The 21,278-nt window shown below is 39.7% G+C and overlaps 1 protein-coding gene and 1 long non-coding RNA gene across 2 annotated transcripts; both read left to right on the top strand.

The window, feature by feature from the left end:
* The first annotated feature begins 4,346 nt into the window (after positions 1-4,346).
* On the top strand, positions 4,347-4,828 carry LOC139777631 (uncharacterized). Its single transcript, XR_011719399.1, has 2 exons — positions 4,347-4,485; positions 4,568-4,828. It is a non-coding gene; the product is annotated as an uncharacterized lncRNA (long non-coding RNA).
* A 5,215-nt stretch (positions 4,829-10,043) lies between these two features.
* LOC139777642 (uncharacterized) lies at positions 10,044-11,846 on the top strand. The gene has a single exon (XM_071715207.1). The coding sequence runs from the start codon at positions 10,044-10,046 to the stop codon at positions 11,844-11,846; it is 1,803 nt and encodes a 600-aa protein (XP_071571308.1).
* The last annotated feature ends 9,432 nt before the right edge of the window (positions 11,847-21,278 follow it).

The raw sequence follows: 21,278 nt of genomic DNA, 5'->3' as shown, positions 1-21,278 counted from the left end.
AAGTAGTACTAGCAATCAGTACTCAGTACTGAGTGATCAGTACTCGTAGTATTGAGAGATTAGTATGTTAATACTCATGAATACTGCAGAATGGTCAGTACTGTGTCTGTCAGTGCTTACAGTACTGGCAGTACTACAAGCAATAATACTCATTAGTACTTCAAAGTATTGAAGTGGTCAGTACTTTATCAGATTAATATTCGGAGTACTATTATGATAGTACTGCCAGTACTGTAAGAAACTAATAGGCACAGTACTGACCATTCTGTAATATTCATGAGTATTAACATACTAATACTGTCAATATTACGAGTACTGATCACTCAGTACTGAGTACTGATTGCTAGTACTACTTTTTCGTAACGTATCTTGGAAATACTAAATTAATAAAATACTAAATTACTAAACTATCAATATGACGTTATTTTGATATCATCTTGACTTTTTGTTCTACTTGGATACCCTTATGAAAAAATAGTACTGGTTTTAATACTGGAAAAAGTATTAGTGAAAGTACTAGAGACATAAGTACTCAAAGTACTACTAAATTCGACTATACTGACTTCGTCAGCACTCCTTCCCAGTACTCATCCAATACTCATTCAGTACTCCCTTCAGTATTTCTTCTAGTACTCCCTCCAGTACTCCCTCCAGTACTTTCTCCAGTATTCCCCCCAGTACTTCCCCCAGCACTCCCCCCAGTACTCCCTCCAGTACTCCCACCAGTACTCCCTCCAGTACTCCCTCCAGTACTCTTTTAGTACTTATCGAATAATCGTGGGATACTAACGTGTGGTACAGGCGCAGTAGGGGAGAGTGGGCACCCTTGAACCACGTTTTTTTAAATCACATTAAAAATGTAAATTTAAAAATTTTAATAACTTCATTATAATATAAATGAGACTATTCGATGTTTAATATAATAAACTTTGTTTGTAAATGATTTAAGAAGTAAATTTTCAGAAATATTTTGCAAAAATAATGATATTTCGAAATGCTGCGTTTGTCACAGTGGACCCCACGCGTGGGGTCGATTGAGCCATAGCGTAGGGTACACTGTGACATGTAATGTGAAAGGTAGGGTATACCCTGTGACAGTAGAAGAGATCTGTTTGAATCCTGTTTATTACAAATCTTTGGTCAATTGAAAAACCAAGACTGTGCTAGAGGACCAATTTATCAATAATCGTGTCATATTTGTTTCATCAGATGACCTAAGAAATTGAAAACTGGAAACAAAGTCCTATAACCTCACTTTTTGTCGTAACCTAGCAGAGATCAACGAATATTGCCTCACAGCGACTCGATTACATGTGATCTGTAACTAAAGGGTGAAAAAAAGAGAAAATGAAAGTGTGGATATGATTATCGATGGAAATTATTTTATTTTATAGGAAAATTTAGGCACTAACATTTACTATTCCGCGATCGAAACACACTACGGAAACTCGCGCTGTCACGTAGGTAGGTTAGATAGTTCTGTAAGCGTGGCACAGAGGACCCCATCAACCTGCGTCACATTGGACCCCACTGAACATCGATATTATTTATCGTAAATATTTCAGATACAGAACAATTAAACGTTTTTGTGCGCACGTTGGTATTGAACCTACCCAAGCAACACATTTAGTCAAGTTGACGTCAAAATGACATCAAATTGACACCAAATCCGTCATTGACCAAAATGACCAGACCTTGACTCTATTTTGACCTCATGCTTTTTTATTTATTTTTATTATACTTGGTATGTGGGTGCATCATCTGCATGATTTCATGTGCGGAAAGTGATATCTGTAAATAAACGTGCGATGTTGTAGATTTGACATCAAATGGACATCATTTTGTGTGTGTGTGTGTGACTTGATTAGTTTGATTCCTAACTACTATATATATATATATATATATATATATATATATATATATATATATATATATATATATATATAGTGGAGGCTGAATAACATAAATTCGTCTCTTTATAAATTATTACAAGCTTTACTTTAATAATTTGATGTTTGATTATCCTTTTCCATGTATTATTGTTGTAAATTCTTCACTTTATTATTCAAAATAGTCACAATATATACTATAATCATTAATATTATAAAATTATTATTAAAATCATAATTATTTATGATATTAATATCAAATGTACATTTAATAAAATATATTTTACATTAAAATTCGCGGGCTAAAGCCGCAGCGCGCAATACTACTAGCGCCACATAATGGTTATTAGCGACACTAAGAGGGGCAACAGCGCCAACAGCTGAGATTTTAAACTGAGTGGCACTTGAGTGCCAGGGGTCTGGCTCTGTGTTTGCTTCCATATCACGAAGTATAGGCTGATAGAAGCTTACAGCTTAAAGTTTCTAAAAGTGTCTGTTCTATTTACTCGTGCATTCTCGTCGCCTACCACGCTTTTTAACATGGGAGACAAACCGGTAAGTACTTAAAATTACGTCACGTATGTAACAAAAATAATGCGTAAGAAGTTGATTGTCAGGGCCGGTATTCTGTACACAACTACCGACATTTGTCGGTTCGATATATAAGTGTCGTTGCGCATGTTTTTTGACATATCAAAAAACATCCGCAACGACACATCGACACTTTATCGAACCGACAAATGTCGGTTACCTGGTCGTCGTGTATATGTCCTTTTTTGATAAATTAATAAAAATTAACGATGGCAACCTTCATTTTGTTAGACCAGATTTTTTTACTCATATAATCAAATAAAAATAATATTACATATTTTTTATCGAAAAAGTCAATGTCCTCACAGGGGTTCCCACCTACTTCGGCATTTTCGTTCGAAAGATAAAAGGACTCATTAAAATTTATTTTGCCAACAGTGGCAAAGCGTGCTCTGAATTCATAAGCGTGCTTAAGTAATGTTTCTTTCAGAGCGCTCTTTTACTCGCTCAATGTTGCACGATGGGAATGAAAAAAATTGCGAGTGACTTTTGTTCTGTTTTTGAATTTAGCCTTCGAATCTTCTATGTCGATGACTCATTATTCTTTTTAGATTTATCTTCCCCTGCAATAATGAAAATGAAATAGAAATAGCAATCGTTGTCCAGAGGTAAAAATGCGTAATGTAACAAAATTCTACAAAATTATCTAGAAAGAATTGTATCTAATTATACGTCCTTAAAAAATTACAGATTCATAATTTTGTATTAAAAAAATATATTGAAAAATTTACTACATAGCATACTAAGATAAATTTATCATGTTTTGTAATCTTGGTATGCTATGTAGTGAAATTTTCATATTTCTTTTAATTAAAAAATTGTATAAATATGTAATTTTTTGAGGACGTATAATTAGACACAATTCTTAAAATTGTGTCAAATTAAAAATAGATTTAATTTTTTAATACATGTAGTATATTAATGTGTGCGGGTGCGGGTGCGCGTGCGGGTGCGAGTGCGGGTGCGGGTGCGGGTGCGGGTGCGGTTGCGGGTGCGGTTGCGGGTGCGGGTGCGGGTGCGGGTGAGGGTGCGTGTGCGGGTACGGGTGTGTGCGCGCGTGCGCGTGTGTGCGGGTGTGTGCACACACCCGCACACACGCGCACACACACGCGCACACCCGCACACACCCGTAACCGCACACGCACCCGCACCCGCGCACGCATACATGCACACACACACGCACGCACACACACACACACACACACACACACACACACACACACACACACACACACACAAAACACTCTTTCTTCCCCCTTTTCCCTCTCCCCAACAAATCTTTCACCAGTACATTTTATGATATATAGCATATATCTCATCCAAATTTCTGTAAATACACCACGTTTATGCTCAATTTTCAAGGTGTTCCCCAAGCACCACGAACTTTTTATTAGCTTTATCGTATTCAGGAGATCAAAATCTACAAAAAACACTATTTCTTTTACTTACACCTTTTTGGGCGAACATCGGCCCTTTTTTAACATCCTCCTTTTTTGCACTTTATTTAACTTACCAAAATATATTTAAATCAGTTCTGCGACCGCATTTTGATGTTATACTTTTTCTCTTTCTTTGATGTTATACTTTTGCTCTTTCTTTAAATGTTTATTTCAATTTTCACAGATTTTCCGCTATTTTTCTCGATTATCTAAAAATCTAGACGTGATGGAGCAAACCGGTTTACGAATTCGGATTCAGTAACCCAAAATCTATAAGAAACACCTACTCTGATCCCAGTTGTTTTTCAAAAAATTTTTTTTGTGGTCCTGTGTAATTTTTAAAAGTAAAAGGTTTTAATTAATCAGCCTCGAATACATTAGGCATTGAACAAACATACATTTGTTCTCCAATGTCTACTAGAACCATCTTTGAAGCAACCTCGACTATCGACACTAAAAATTGATTACTTGTTGTTAGCGATCTTATCTTCCACATATGTGGTATCTCACACGGAGAAAATTGCTACGGTTGTTACAACAACATTCTCTATGATTGAAAAAGAAATGTATGTGAACTCAAGTTAAATTGATATTACATTGAATGTAGCTGTTAAGATATGCTCATTTATACAGTTTTCATAACCGTAGTTCTTACGATACGTGACATTCGGTTACAATACCCTCGTATATGGTTGCCTCAACCAAAGAATTATTGCTATCTCTCTTATGTGGTCTGCAGCACAAATATTATGGTTGAGAGATCCATAAGATATAGCTGCACGGTACAGCACTGAATCACTGCATGATTGAGAGGTTAGTTCCATTGCGCGCGCAAAAGAATTTCTGCATAGAATAAAGTGGATTTGATAAGGATGTTTTAACTTTATAAATATACTTTTTTCATAAATATATTTACGAACACAAAATTTCGTAATGAGCCGACACTGGTTTCTGACATTCACCCGACATTAAGAAATATTATATTATATATCCAATTCAAAATTTTATTACTCTTTTTAAACTGAATTTGTTTCTTAAGATGATTTTTGAAAAATTATATATTTGCGCTGGTTATCCCATATGTAGACTATATATAACACTTACATTAAATTAAGGAGTAGTCCACCACGTAAGGCAGTTGGCTCACGATCCAGAGGTCCCGAGTTCGAATCTCACCAAGGTAAGTGTTTTTTTCAAATACGAGAAAATATTTATAATCATAGACTGCATCTTAAGAAACAAATTTAGTTAAAAAATAGTAATAAAATTTCGAAATAAATAATTTTTTTTATTTCTCCAAGAATTTTGGATTCCATGGGATTGGACCATCTCATTTCGAATCCCATCTAATTTTATCTAATTCCGCCAAAAAAGGGATTCAAAGGTATTAAAAAATTTTAATATCTTTTAATCCTTTTGCGTTTGCTGGGAAATGTCCACAAGAGAGATTGAGTCGAAACATACTTGATACAGATTTTTTACGAAAATGCAGATTTTTTTTTAAATACTGTATTTACATTTGTGTCACTCACAATCACTTTCTTGTTTTATTTTTTTTATCAGCAACACAGGCGTACTTGGCGTCATATTGCTCGTGTTGAAGCTAACAGGAGATTGAATCTTCAAGGTATCCAAGAAAGGGTTGCACAAATGATAGTTGCTCATAATAATAACATGATCTCTGGCAGTGACACGGAGTACAGTAATAACAATTTTGGTGATGTCAATGATAGTAGTGATGTCAGTTCTGAAGAATATTTCGGCCTACACGATGCATTGGTAAACCATGATTTAGACGAACGCAATGAGATATGTAATGATGATAGTACAGACTATGAAGATGTAAATATTATAGTAGAAGATGAGGAAAACATGGAGATCAATCATGTTAATATCGAGAATGATCTTGTCGTAAATGATGCACAAATTAACGCATATGTGTTGAGGAGTCTTAAGGAATGGGGGAGGAGGGGTGTAACTGGACAGAAAATAAATGGACTACTACGAATTCTAAGAGTTGTCTTCCCACAGTTTCCAAAGGACTACAGATCTCTCCTAAGTACTCCTCGAAACACACCTGTGAAGGATATTGGAAATGGACATCTCTGGTATAAAGGCATCAGATCTAATATTCAGTCTAAATTATCAGAGGAATATTTTACTGCTAATCAAGAAATTATGATGGATGTCAATATAGATGGGATGAAACCTTTCCCTCAGAGTTGTTCTCAAAAAGACTTTTGGCCAATTTTGGGGAGTTTTGCCAATCAGGATGAACCATTCATTATAGCAGTATTTTATGGTGACGAAAAGCCCAATGACTTAAATGCATTTCTGGAAGACTATGTTGCAGAAGTGGCTGCTCTTCAGGAATCTGGTTTTGAAATCAATGGAACTGTTTATCCTTTTAGAGTAAGAAATTATATCCTGGATGCCCCTACTCGAGCATTTATCAAGTGCTGTGTTGGACATGGTGGAACTTTTGCACGTGAAAAGTGCTGTGTCACAGGTTGTAGATATCGGGCTCGGGAAATTTTCATTGACATGGATGCTGATCTCAGGACTGATGAATCTTTTAATACCAGAAAAAATCCTCAGCACCACACTAATAATGTGTCACCATTAGAAACTATTGGAACTGGAATGGTCTCCCAGTTTAGACTGGATAGCATGCATCTAAAAGATCAGGGTGCTTTCAAGAGATGGTTGAAATTCTTATTGGTTGTTCCGGGTAATTTTACTTTGACCGATGCAACTCTGAGAGCTGTATCAAATGCTCTTGTGGAATTGGCTCCTCACACTCCCAGAGAATTTAATCGCAAACCGAGACAACTTAAGCGATCAGGTAATAGACTAAAAGCCCAAGAATTGAGGAGGTTAGCACTTTATGATGGGGTAAAAATTTTCAAGAATTACCTTACACCTATTCTTTATCAGAATTTCCTTTTGTTCCATACTTCTATATACATACTATCTAGTCCCCACTTGCTTGATCGGTGTATTGATGTTGCGGAAGAGTTGATGAGAGAATTTGTTACTCATTCTATACAAATATTTGGCCGAGAATTTGCTGTTTACAACATACACAGTCTGATCCATTTGGCTGAAGAGTGCCGGCAGCATGGTGTGCTTGACAATTTCAGTGCATACAAATTTGAGAATCATCTAGGTCTAATCAAGCGCTCTCTTCGGTGTCCCTATCAACCTTTGCAACAGATTGCTAATCGAGATTCAGAGGGTTATGGGGACTTGAGAAAAACTACCAACAAAATACTAGATCGTCAGGAAATCCGCTTAAGTAAGAGGCGAGAGGGTCAAGCTGAGATTCCAGGAGATCATTATAGTAAAATAAAAACTCGTAACATGACCCTTGCTGTAAACGAAGCTGACTGCTGCTTTGTAACTAATCAAAATGATGTGGTAGTCCTGACTAACATTATCCCTACTCCTCAGGGAGAAATTAGATTGGCCAGTCATAGGTTCACACGAATGACAAGTTATTACGACTTTCCCATAGACTTTACTGACATAGGAATTCTTAGCGTGTCTGAATTGAGTGAGCGAGAACAGTTTTTTCGTCTCTCAGATGTTGCTCGCAAATGTTATCTTATTCCAGATGGAAATATTTATCTTTGCATCCCATTAGCTCACACCTTGTTTTGATATTATGAGGCATGGTTTAATTGACTTATTTTATTTGTTAAAAATAATCTGCTTTTATAAGTTAATTTAAAATTAATTTTTATATTCTATTTCTTGTAGTACTCCGTAGTTATATATTCACTGAGGAGGATACAGTCGACGTAGTAGCTACCAAATGGATCGTAGACAATGGTACGGCAGCATATTGGCCACCAACTAAGCAATCAATAGCGAGGCTTGTGATGGGACTTGCCGATCCGAGTAATGACTGGAAAAAGTGTCCGGTGATAGTGGAACATAGTTATAGTGCGTATGATTTAATTTCCACCTTTTACATGCAGTGTTGTACCAGATAATAACTTTCTTTTTATCTGAGATAAAGATAAAGATCGGTTTTTTTTAAGTTTTATCTGACAAAAAGGTAAACTGGTTTTAAAATATTATTAGATAAAGATAACAGCAAAAATTATGTGGATAATTTATCTAAATTATCAAATTATAAGTAAAAAGTAGAAATTATCAAATTACAAGTAAAAATAAGTAGAAATTCATTACTTTTGGCTTTAGAATAAAACATTTTTCTTTCGGGAATGTCTATCTACTACTATTGTAAGAAACAAAGTGTAAAATTGCATCCGCGGTTCAAAACAACCGCCATAAAAATTATCTAACATTTTAGATCGATAACATTTATAGATAAAAAAATCTTACCTCAGATAAAGATAAGCGACACGAACTATCTCAGATAAAGATAGAGGAAAAAGTTTTCTATATAAATTATTTAGATGATTTATATACATAGTTTTATGTAGACAATACCTTACACTGTTCAACTCTTATTATAATTATAAATCGAAGCTTTGTCTATCTTTTCTCAGGTACGTACAATGTAGCCCATAAGGCAGCTATGAAGAAGGCTGACGCGTTACGAAAGAAGGCGCGTTACGAAAAAGAAACATTTTGATGATAGTGACAGTAGTAAAGAGGACATGGACAATATGAGCCCTGTGCTGAATCCTAATAAAAAGAAGAAGACAATCATTGTGCAGGAGTCTAGTGATTCTGAGGATGACAGAACGTTACTACTACCTTCTCCACAAATAAGTGGCGTCAGAGAGAGATTAAAAGCGTTTCAGCAAAGAAATGCGTCAACCTCAAAGGATGTTTCTGGTACCTTGTATACACAGAAGAGTACTTCTGTATTTGGTACATCAACGAAGGCAAATGTTGCCACATCCAGTGAACCACAAAAGGAGAAGCAAATTACATCATCTATGAAATGTGACAAGAGACTCAGTTCAATGAAAACCCCTGATAAAACATTTTCAAACAGAACTTTTATAGATGACGAAGGATGCACTGAAGCTTCACATACAACTGCATCAAACAGGAGTTCTTCTTCCTGTGTGAGTGTGTCAAAGAAGAAAATTTCCAGGAATCTTTTCCCATTATCACGGAACAGTGAGTTTATACTGATGTTTTTATTGCTGAAGTGCATGCATGGTGTAGATCTTTGAAATCAAGAGACTCGACAGTGTCTTGACACCAAGTAATTAAAAACGAATTTTAAAGTGTCAAGACGACGCACAGTGGGAAATTCCGTGCTGTTTTTGAACAAAATTCTTGTGACAGCACAATTTTTAAGATATCCCGTTGATTTTTTTTTTAAATGCTCAGGAAGACTTGTGCATTAATGCAATACTGCGGAAATATATTTGTCGCACAACGAAAATGGTTAAACATATAGTGCAATCCAGTAAATATGAAATTCATATGCAAAAAACGGTAATCCCTTCATAGACACAAGCTTCTAGGGTATAGTTTAACCGAGATGGATATCATTTTAATTTTGTTTCAAGTCGTTGATAACAAATTTAAGCTTTAAATTTCAAAATTAATTTGTTTAAACAAATCTCAAAGTAAGATGTTTTATAAATTTTTATTTCAAAATCTGTGGATAGAATTTTATAGAAAAAACATAGTAGGCCTTCAAAGTAATATCTTTTAGATCCAAATTGTTAATAATAATTTACGATAATTTTTTTAACTTAAAGTATAATATCTCCTATATCTTTATTTAAAGGAATTAACGGAAGATCATCAAGCGAAATGAATATAATTTTTATGATTTTTGATAGCTGATTACGAATTTAACCTCAGAATTGCAAAATTAATTTGTTTAAACAAATTTATTTAAACAAATTATCTGAAAATAATATTTTTTATGAATATTCATTTCAAAATCATTCTGCAGATGGAATTACATAGAAAAAATAGAAAAAGCCTTTGAAGTAACACCTTGTAGATCTAAATTGTTAATAATAAAGGTTGATTATTTTTTTTTAATATTTTTTATTTAGTATTACATAATAAATATATATTTGTATAATTTTCTCTGAATTTTCACTGAGTTTTGTTTAATGATAATAGTAATTTTCTTTTATGATTAACTGTCTTTGGTTATTGTTTTTAATATTAAAAGATGCTTATATCTTTTCTCGACGCTGTGAGCACTCGCATCCGCATTCTCGACGACCTGTGGGCCAAATTTGAGTCAAACCACGATCTCATTCGGGCATGCTACGGAGATCGCTACACCGAGAGTGAGTACAATAAAACCGACTTTTTTGACACCGTCGAGAATGCGTACGTGCATCAGCACAGCTTGCTCACCTCCGTCGCAAACTCCTTGAAATCCGCGTCGCCCAGAGTGCCAACCGGGCCGGAGCAAAGTGGCGAACACGCTCCCAAGACATCGCTGCCGCGTATTACGTTACCTCACTTCTCGGGCGCGTACGAGGAATGGCCTTCGTTTCGGGATCTCTTCCTGTCGGTCATCGGCGAGAATTCGTCGATCTCGAACACTGAGCGGTTCCATTACCTCCGATCGTGTCTGCAAGGGCCCGCTGAAAAGTTAATGCGTTCATTGCGTTCATTGCGTTTGTCAACGGTGACCGGAGACAATTACGCCCGCGCATGGGCAATGTTAAGCAAGCATTTTGAGAATAAAAAGGAGTTAATACGCTCCAACTTCGCCACGTTTACCGCCGTGGCGAAGATGAAAGCCGCCACCGCCGAAGAGTTGAGCCGCATCCACAACGCCGTCACAACCGCAGTCAATGCTCAGGAAAGCATCGGGAGGCCCATCGAGTCTCATGGCATGGACCTCTTCAACCATTTAGTGGTTGAGCTCTTCGATCCGCGAACGCGACTTGAGTGGGAGTCTTCCACCTGCGACTCCGTCGATCCGCCGGATCACGCGAAACTCACAGACTTTATTTCAAAGCGGATTCTCACTTTAAACGCCGCGTACCCGAAGAACACTGTGAAAACCGCGAGTGAGCCATCACGTTTCGCAAAAACGCACGCCGCGCAGCGCACAGAGTCTTCCCAGTGTCCACTCTGCACCGAAAGGCACTCACTCATGGGGTGCCCCGAATTCAAGGCCAAGTCAGCCAGTGAACGACTATCAGTGGCCGAGACCAACAAGCTGTGCTTTAATTGTCTCGGCAACCATTTGGTGGCACGGTGTCAGTCCACCAGGAACTGCATGACGTGCAACTCGCGTCACCACACGATGCTCCACGACGCGTACGCTTCCGAGCCGAAACCCGCCGCTGAAGTCAGCGCGCTTTCCGCCGTCGGAAGGGCCGACGACCGCAAAGCGATCCTCCTCGCGACCGCGCGCGTGATCGTTCCCGACCGCCGCGGAGAGCCACACGAAGTTCGAGCTCTCATCGACCAAGGCTCCGAAGTGTCGATCGTGTCGGAGTCCCTGGTGCAGCGGCTGCGCCTGCCGCGATCGCGCACCCGAATGTCGATATTCGGTATCGGCGGCTCACAATCTGGATCCACACGGGGTAAGGTGTCGATGAGCCTCACGTCGACGACCACAGGAGCCACGCTCACCGCCGTCGCGCTCGTGCTTCCGCGTCTCTCCCTGTACCGGGGCTCTGCAATCAGGTGCAACACCACGTGGCCTCATCTTCAGGGGCTCCCACTCGCCGATCCTCGTTTCGCCGCCAACGACCCAGTCGAGCTGCTTCTGGGCGCTGAGGTGTGCTCGGCCATCCTGGAGGATGGTCTCCGCCGAGGAAAACCGCAAACGCCGATCGCGCAGAAAACCACCCTGGGATGGATTCTGTCAGGGGGCTGCGGCGCGACCTCTCTTCTTGGTCACCGCAGCTCACTCCACGCTCACTCCTCTGTCGTCAGGCTCACCCCCGAGGAAAGGGAGTGCGAGCGACACTCCGTGCGCACCCACGAGCGCACATCCGCTGGCTAGTACGTCGTCCGACTGCCGGTCTCATCGCCGCTCAAGGAGTACGAGCAACGCTCCGTGCGCACCCACGAGCGCACATCCGCTGGCCGGTACGTCGTCCGACGGCCGGTCTCATCACCGCCGAAGAACCTCGCCGTAACTCGCAAGCCCGTCGACGACGCGACCTCCGTGCACACCGAACCGCGCGAACCCTGCACGGCGGGCGGGATCCCGTTGCGTAAACGGGCCGCGAATTCTGAGGACATTCCCGTCGGGATCCCTCAGAAACACCGTCGTTATCGCGCACTTACGATCCACGGCCTCGCCGACGCATTCGAGCGAGGCTACGCCGCTGCCGTCGACCTCCGCGTCACGAGGCACGGCTCCACCACACTTCACAATGCTCACCAAGTTCACGCGACACGCTCGCGACACCTTAAGTTTGTCCACAGATCCAATCTCCCTCGGGTCAGACGCCCGCGTCGTGACCCTTCACTGGGTCAAAGGCCACGCATCCCGATGGAGGACGTCGTTCGTGCCCAGGGAATCGCTCCCCGCGAGCTGATCGGCCCTCCCCGGAGGTGGACGGGCTCAACGTGGCTGCAGGAGAACCGACCCTGATGGCCGGACGAGAGCAACGAGATTCCCGACGCCGAGCTGCCTGAGCGGAAGGTCGTCGTGCAATCCGCCGTCGGGAGGATCGAAACGGAGCCTTACACCCTCCGTCGATTCTCCTCGCTGCACCGTTGTATTTCAGCCCGGCTTCTTGCGTACATTTCTGTTCGTCTTCTTCCGCCAATTTACGTCCGCTTCACTTAATTATAGGCCTTCCGCCTGCATTTTCTCTCGTTCACTTCGCGTAATCGTCCTTGTCGGCCTTCTGCCAATGTTGAAGATCAATTCAACCACTTATTTCGGCCCTCCGCCTCAACTTTACTTTCTGTGCGACACACAAATGCACTTTCACGTATCACTTCACTGCTCACGTGTCACCGAATTCACGTTGCGTATATCGCGAATGTTTATGTGTCTCGCTCGAGATCACCGCGCGTTGTGACACTGCGCAGCCGCGCCGCGCCGCCATTGCTCGCCAGCACCACGCGCCGGAATCGCGATCACGGTGAATCGATCGAAAAATCGATATTCCACCGCGACTTCCGTCGCACGATCGAGTGCACCGTTTTGTTTCGTCACGCCTGACGAGGCGGGCGGGAATGTTTGAGATCGCGATCAGTCGCGATCATTCGTATCTCGAAAACCGCGTTCGGTTGTTTGTTAGCGCATGCACGCCTGCGATAATTAATATTCGCTTAAATTATCGCATGAGATTTGTCACGGGAATATTCAGTATAGCATGGATCTTTCGTGATTAACATTCTGGCAACTTTGACTTTGTCATCAATAATAAGGTCAGGCCTTGTTCGACGGCCCGAACGACTTATTTGTGCTCACGCAAAGGGAAGGATCCATGCTATAAACAAAGCAGTCGAAAACAAGTAACGATCGCTTCGGATCGATGCTTGAAAACCGTAACTTAAGCACGGTGACGTGGGCCGCCGGTGGCCAATCACCCTCGCGAAATCATCGGTAACGAGCTTGGAGGGAGCCTCATCTCGGAGGTAATAAAAGACCGCCGCTGCGCCGCGGAAGGTCTTGTCCGCCCTTTCGGCACTTCGCTCGCAGATCACCCGCCAAGTATATTCACACGCTCTTCTTTGTCGAAGTTCACCCGCTCAGAATCACCGCTCGTGCAAATCGCTTGAACGCTACTTGCAAACCGCTTAAACGCTACTCGCAATCCGCTCTCGACCCCGAATTAGCTCGTGCAGCTAAATTCTCTGCTTTTCGCTGTGATAGATTCAGTGCGCGCTATCACTCACGGCTCTGAACTCTGTAAATAATTGTACACATTAGACTTTGAATATACTTTGTTTTATTTTCGTGTATTTCTGGACTTGCTGTTTTATTTGTGGTCGTCTTCCACCTCGCGCTATCTCGCGCTACCGCGTGCTCTCGAACAATTACTGTATTACTTTATTGGAGAGTTTTGTTATCTTTTTTACATTAGAGAAAAATTATTGCAATTTTATGTCTTATTTTACGTGTACGATTTTTCTGTATGGATTCTAGATATTAAAGCTCAGTATTTACAAAATCATACTTCTTTCAGGTTCACTTCTCAAGTTATACCCTGGGAGTAAGCTCTTAGATGCTGAAGCTGCTATTAAAAGGTGGCTAAACACGAGTGCACAGCGCTTGGTATAACAAATACCGTTGTTAATTTCTCGCCTGAGCTATAAATACAGGAGCAGACCTGCAAGTACCTCCACATAAAAGACGTTATTTTGATTATTTTTGTGTTATATTATTTAAACATACATGGAGAAGCATATGGACAATAATAAACCAAATAGTCCATAAAGACATGTATTATATTTTACACCTTGTTCCCTATGCTCCTTATCGTAGCCGCAACGCATCGAAGCGTGCTCGCACGTCCTACGCCTTTATAAAAAGGTCAAAATGATGTCATTTTGATATCCAAATGACGTCAAAAATTTGTCAATATGGAGGTACTGATTGATGTCAAAATGACCTTGACTTACTTGACCTCAGGTTGACGTCTACATGACGTCAACTTGACTAACACGTGTTGCTTGGGCTAGATCCCGACAAACGTCTTATGAATTTTTTTTAACTGTAGAATCCCTAGAAATCCATACATATCAAAAAGTTATGACAAGTAAAAATTTACTTTGCAAGGCTCCAATTACATATCTGCCTTTAACTAAAGTATATATGCTTATTTCAGCATAATTTTTTGATGGAAGTTATATGTTTTGAAAACGAAAGTTTTCATACCCACCGTCACTATTTTGCAGAACGTTAATACAGAAAACTCGCACTGTCACATTGGACCCCGTGGCTCAAGGGAGCCCACTCTCCCCTACTTACGCAGTACTGTCCATGTAGAACAAAAAGTCAAGATGATATCAAAATAACGTCATATTGATAGTTTAGTGTGTTAATTTAGTATTTTATTAATTTAGTATTTCCAAGATACGTTACGAAAAAGTAGTACTAGCAATCAGTACTCAGTACTGAGTGATCAGTACTCGTAGTATTGACAGTATTAGTATGTTAATACTCATGAATATTGCATAATGGTCAGTACTGTGCCTATTAGTTTTTTACAGTACTGGCAGTACTATCATGATAGTACTCCGAATATTAATCTGATAAAGTACTGACCACTTCAATACTTTGAAGTACTAATGAGTATTATTGCTTGTAGTACTGCCAGTACTGTAAGCACTGACAGACACAGTACTGACCATTCTGCAGTATTCATGAGTATTAACATACTAATACTCTCAATACTACGAGTACTGATCACTAACAATACTGAGTACTGATTGCTAGTACTACTTTTTCGTAAGGGTGTGTACATAGACAAATAGGCGGGGGAGGAGCTCCGCCGTAGGCATATCACTTAGCTTTCAATGATGTGAATATATCTTATATAATATATCAAAGTACATGCGTGGGCGGAGGGGGCGAAGCTTCCCTGCACCCCCCATGCATGTGCTTTATAAGTTATAAAGCGAGGTTCACATGGGGCGTGCATGGGGCATTTGGTAACTTTTGCATATAGAAAACGACGAGCTGGACAAAATAGAAAATTTTTCTCTCACTTTGTGGGCCTGTCACGTGCACAAAAAAAATCTGCGACAATTTCCGATTTCCTAATGTGAAAGCTTAAAGTTTTCCTTGCAAAATCTTTTTTTAAAAATGTTTCTACGATTTTTTGTTACTGAATTATCGTGGATTAAATAAGAAATGAGGATTTTGATTTTAATTGCTCATAACTCTCTTAAAAAAATCATCGTATCGCAATTCAAAAAACAGATTCTTAAAGCTGAAACTTTGGTCTATTGAACGGTATAATTGCCAAATTTTTTTAAATAACATGTAGACATGATACAAATGGATGAAAATAATGTAAAAATTAGTGATTTTTTCTTTTTTCATTTTGACCCAGAAAACAATTGTGCAGGACAATAAAACAAATTTATTCTTTATGTTTTTTTGTACTTTTAAGTACCCTGCATTAAAAAACGTAAAAAAATTACGTCTGGGAGTTTAAACGATTTTATGTTTCTCCGCATTTTCCTTTGTTTTTCATGTTTTCTCCACTATAGACATAATTTTTATGGCTATTTTCAGATTCTACAACTCAAAATATGTAAGAATATGTAAGATTTATTCGTTTCCCTAACTGTTTCCAAAACTCAATTTTGTGTACTCTCCTTAAGCAATTTTACAATCTTTTGTACGTTTTGCTCTATAAAACCATAGTGGCCACCATGAAAAAAATCTCATAGCTATTTGGCAAATTTTTTTAAATGCAGGATACTTAAAAGTACAAAGAACATAAAGAATAAATTTGAGTTGTTGTTCTGCACAATTGTTTTCTGGGTCAAAATAAAAAAGAGAAAAATCGCTAATTTTTACATTATTTTCATCCATTTGTATCATATCTACATGTTATTTAAAAAAATTTGGCAATTATACCGTTCAATAGATAATGATTTCTAAGGGAGTTATGAGCAATCAAATCAAAATGCTCATTTCTTATTCAATCCGCGATAAATCAGTAACAAAAAATCGTAGAAACATTTTTAAAAAAAGATTTTGCAAGGAAAACTTCCAATTTTCACGTTAAAAAGTCGAAAATTTTCGCAGATTTTTTTTTGTGCACATGACAAGCCCACAAAATAAGAGGAAAATTTTCTATTTTTTCCAGCTTGCAGTTTTCTATATGTAAAAATTACCAAACTCACAGAAACTAAAAAATAATAGTAACCTTTCGAAAGTAGAAATTTCAAGCTTTAAAATCCTTTTTTAAATTTAAATTTCGTTCATTTTTAACAAAGTTACAGCTGCTTGAATTTTGCATATTTTTAAAGATAAATTTAGTGTTCCTTTAATTTTTGTGAGAAGTGTAGATTACTTAAAGAATTGGTAATTTGTCAGAGAAAAATTTCTAGTTTGTGAAAGTTAGTATTTAGGCGAAAATGAATTAATTTCTTTTGTAAACTGGTAATTAGTAGAAATAAATTCTTTATTATTAATATAATTAATAGATAGTTTATCAAAAATAAATTACTATTTATTTGAAAATTAATAATTAGTGGAAAATAATTATTAATTTTTTCAATAATAAATAAATAGTCTCAGATAAATTACTTATATTTTAAAAATTATTAATTGGTTAAATATAAATAATTTAATTATTGCAGTTAAATGTGGTTTAAAAAAGGTAATTATGAAAAAGAGGGGCTTCCTCACCGATTTGGTTAAAATTTTAATTTTGTGTATTTTGGTGCATAAAACATGAATCTATAAGTTAAAATTGTCACTCTTAATTAGGAAAAAAGTTATTAAGTACTAAAATTGATAGTTGCGTGGTTAGAATGTCTGTTATACCGATATGATGTAGACGCACATGATAATGCGTAGTGACGTAAAAGTATGAAATTACAGTAATAATACAGTATAACGGCAACCTGTCCTATAATAGTCTGGCGCCTTACTTTAATTATGTGGTATTATTTGACTTTGTATTTATTATACTTTGTATTTATATAGACTTTTCAATATACCAATTATTTTCTGCTTTAAAAAAAGCATAAATTCTATTTCTATTATCTTTTTTAACTATATGGTTAAGAAAGATAATAGAAATAGAGTTAATGCTTTTTTTAAAGCAGAAAATAATTAGTATATTGAAAAGTCTATATAAATACAAAGTCAAATAATAGCACACAATTAAAGGCGTCAGACTATTATGAGAGGTTGTTATACTGCACTAGTGCTGTAATTCCATGTAGGGGAGACCGGGGCTAAAAAGTCTACGGGGTAAATACGTCTAATCAAATATCTCGGAACCTGTATATTGTGCGAACTCGCTATTAACATTGTAAACGCTGCTTATGGTACCCATGTGACCAACGGAGTTTCGGCAGGTTACCTGCCGTGTTATTATTTTTACGAGGGCAAACGTGTTTTCGGAAGGTGAAAGTGAAATTTTCTGCGCGTGGAAATTTTGTAATATCTGCAATAATATTTGCTCTCCAAATCTCGAGGTACGTGATTATAAAGAGTAATGCATGCTGAACACGAATCCAGTGTAGTTTTTTCATTATCGTTGATGTCTAATATTTCATGGGCGATCAAACCTGAAACTTGTGTTTGGGGCTAATCAGTCTGCAAGCACCCGGGGCTAATCGGGCTAATCTCATCACTGTGGCGCGTCGGGCGCACGACTTCAGCTCACGGCGATTTCAGGTTAGGTTTCCCTCGAGCGTGGTTCTGTCTTCCCTTGCACGTGCGTCAGTTTGTGTAAGAGGGAAATGGTACGCACGTATCGTCGCAAAACGGGTGTTTTGGCCGACCGAAAAGATGGCGGACCGTTGTTTTCGAGATCGCTCGCGCTCACGGCACGTCGGCGAGGTACGGCGAGGCACGGCACGGCTCTGAGATCCCGCAATTTCCGTGCGAGAGTTGACATGCCGCGCGCGCGGTAGATCGTCCCGACTCCCGAACGCGGTAAATTGTCGTTGTTGGTCGTTGTGTCAGTGACAGTCGCGCGTGCGACCGCATCGTCCAGCGTTCGCCGCATCGTCTCGGCGTCATTGTCGCCGCCGTTGTAGTGGTGGTGGTGTCGGTGGTGGTCATCGTCGTCGTCGTCGTCGTCGTGGTCGTGGCCGTTGTCGTCGTGGTGGTCGTGGCCGTCGTCGTCGTGGTGGTCGTGGCCGTCGTCGTCGTCGTCGTCGTCGGCGCGTCGAGGAATCGGCGCGAGGACGCCGTCGAGTTGGTAAAATGGTCGCGCTCCACCGCGAGCTTTTCTAATCCCCCTGTCGCTATTTATCGCTCCCCCGCGAGAAACGCGGCTTGGTTAGGTTGCTCGAGGGTCCGCGCTGATCCTATGGCACCGGAACGCCGTCACGCGTGTTCCCCGTGGTTGCCCGCGTTGACAATGTGACGTGCCGTTGGGGAGTTTACGATTTGGTTAACCTCTGTATTCACGTGCCTAAATTGTTTTATGGAATAGGTAAAACAATTATTTTTTAATAATGTTTCGCATAAAAATTTTAAATAAATTTTTATATTTTTCTCTTAAAAAACAATTATTAAAATGTATCCTATTATTTTTCAGGATTAGATGTACGTATATGTATTGAAAATGCAGTGTTACCGATTAGCCCCGGGGGGGACCGATTAGCCCCGGCATTTTTGAGATTTCAATTTTTCCACCGTTGTCGTTTTTGCTCTATACCGGTTAAACAAAGCGACGTAGATAAAAATTTCCTTAATAAATTTTGTAGCTAAAGGTTCACTCTTTACAGTGGTATACCACATTTAACTAAAATTATTTATTTTGTTGATAAAAATCGGCACCGAAAAAAACCAGACTGTTTAGCCCCGGTCTCCCCTACTTTTACGTCACTACGCATGATCATATGCGTCTACATCATATTGGTATAACAGACATCCTAACCACGCAACAATTTAGTACTTTAACATCTTTCCTAAAATTAAGAGCGACAGTTTTAACTCTCTCTCTCTCTCTCTCTCTCTCTCTCTCTCTCTCTCTCTCCTCTCTCTCTCTCTCTCTCTCTCTCTCTCTCTCTCTCTCTCTCTCTCTCTCTCTCTCTCTCTCTCTCTCTCTCTCTCTCTCTCTCTCTCTCCCTCCCTCTCTCTCTCTCCCTCTCTCTCCCTTTTTCTCCCTCTCTCTTCCTCTCTCTTCCTCTCTCTTCCTCTCTCTCCCTCTCTCTCCCTCTCTCTCCCTCTCTCTTCCTCTCTCTCCCTCTCTTTCCTCCCTCCCTCTCTCTCCCTCCCTCTCTCTCTCCCCCTCTCTCCCCCTCTCTCCCCCTCTCTCCCCCCCTCTCTCCCCCTCTCTCCCCCTCTTTCCCCCTCTCTTTCTCCCTCTCCCTCCCTCTCCCTCTCTCTCTCTCTCTCTCTCTCTCTCTCTCTCTCTCTCTCTCTCTCTCTCTCTCTCTCTCTCTCTCTCTCTCTCTCTCTCTCTCTTCTCTCTCTCTCTCTCTCTCTCTCTCTCTCTCTCTCTCTCTCCTCTCTCTCTCCTCTCTTCTCCCTCTCTCTTCCTCTCTCTCCCTCTCTCTCCCTCTCTCTCCCTCTCTCTCCCTCTCTCTCCCTCTCTTTCCCTCTCTCCCCTCTCCCCCTCTCTCCCCCTCTCTCCCCTCTCTCCCCCTCCTCTCCCCCTCTCTCCCCCTCTCTCCCCCCTCTCTCCCCCTCTTTCCCCCTCTCTTTCTCCCTCTCCCTCCCTCTCTCTCTCTCTCTCTCTCTCTCTCTCTCTCTCTCTCTCTCTCTCTCTCTCTCTCTCTTTCTCTCTCTCTCTTTTCTTCCTCTCTCTCTCTCTCTCTGCTCTTCCTCTCTCTCTCCTCTCTCTCTCTCTCTCTCTCTCTCTCTCTCTCTCTCTCTCTCTCTCTCTCTCTCTCTCTCTCTTACAAATTTATGTTGTACGCACCAAAATATACAAAATTGTGAAGTTTCAGCCAAATCGGTAAGAAAGCCCCTCTCCTTCATAATTACCTTCAAAAATAATTATGTTAATGTTATGTATAATATTCCCAAACAATAATTTAATTATAATTATATTGCATAATCTTAAGTCTTACCTTGTTAAGAACTTCATTACCAAAGAGTTCTCCATACTCCAAAGTAAAGTCTTAGTGTAAGAATTCAAAAAGTTAGTATCTAAATAGAGAGAATTGTGTATGTTCTCAATCACGAGAAAATCCATTATCCACCAGTCTTCAAATATCTGCAGAAAAAATCTTCTGATGACTGGCAACGAATATAAAAATTCGAGGTAAAGTTTGCAACTTTTACAAGCCACAATTTACAAGACATTTACAAGACAGCATATGCATACATGTGTGATTTTGGATATGTACCTTCTAATATATAATATTATATTATACATTAATGATCACACACACATACATACACATACACTATCTGTCACGTACTACGTTTACACGAGCGTTACTTCTGTAGTAACTTATACGATAATTCCTCCACGTAAGGGCCAAAGCACATATGACAGTCGTAGTCGTGGACGTAAAGTAACGCACAAGCTTTGGCGTATCCTGATTTGTCAGGTCGAGGACTACGACCATCGTATATCGCTACGCCATGTTATGTGCTTTGGCTCTAAATGAGTGAATTAATAGTTGCTTTCCATTTACATCAAAACTCAGATAATTCTCACTTGTGACATCATATCTCAGTTAAATGCACGTTCTTTTTGCATGCTGGCAAGTGAGATTCAACTGAGTTTTTATCCACAATCGAGACCATGTGCTTTAATGAATCTAATAAACTCACATTAAAAGTGAAGCTATGGTTCTGTATTATTATGCGATAGCT

Source organism: Temnothorax nylanderi, unplaced genomic scaffold (assembly GCF_030848795.1).
Source record: "Temnothorax nylanderi isolate EJ_2023f unplaced genomic scaffold, tnyl_v1.0 TNYL_tig0156_pilon, whole genome shotgun sequence".
Taxonomy (NCBI): Eukaryota; Metazoa; Arthropoda; class Insecta; order Hymenoptera; family Formicidae; genus Temnothorax; species Temnothorax nylanderi.
The sequence above is the reverse complement of the archived record's forward strand: the minus strand, read 5'-3'. Positions and strand labels throughout refer to the sequence as shown.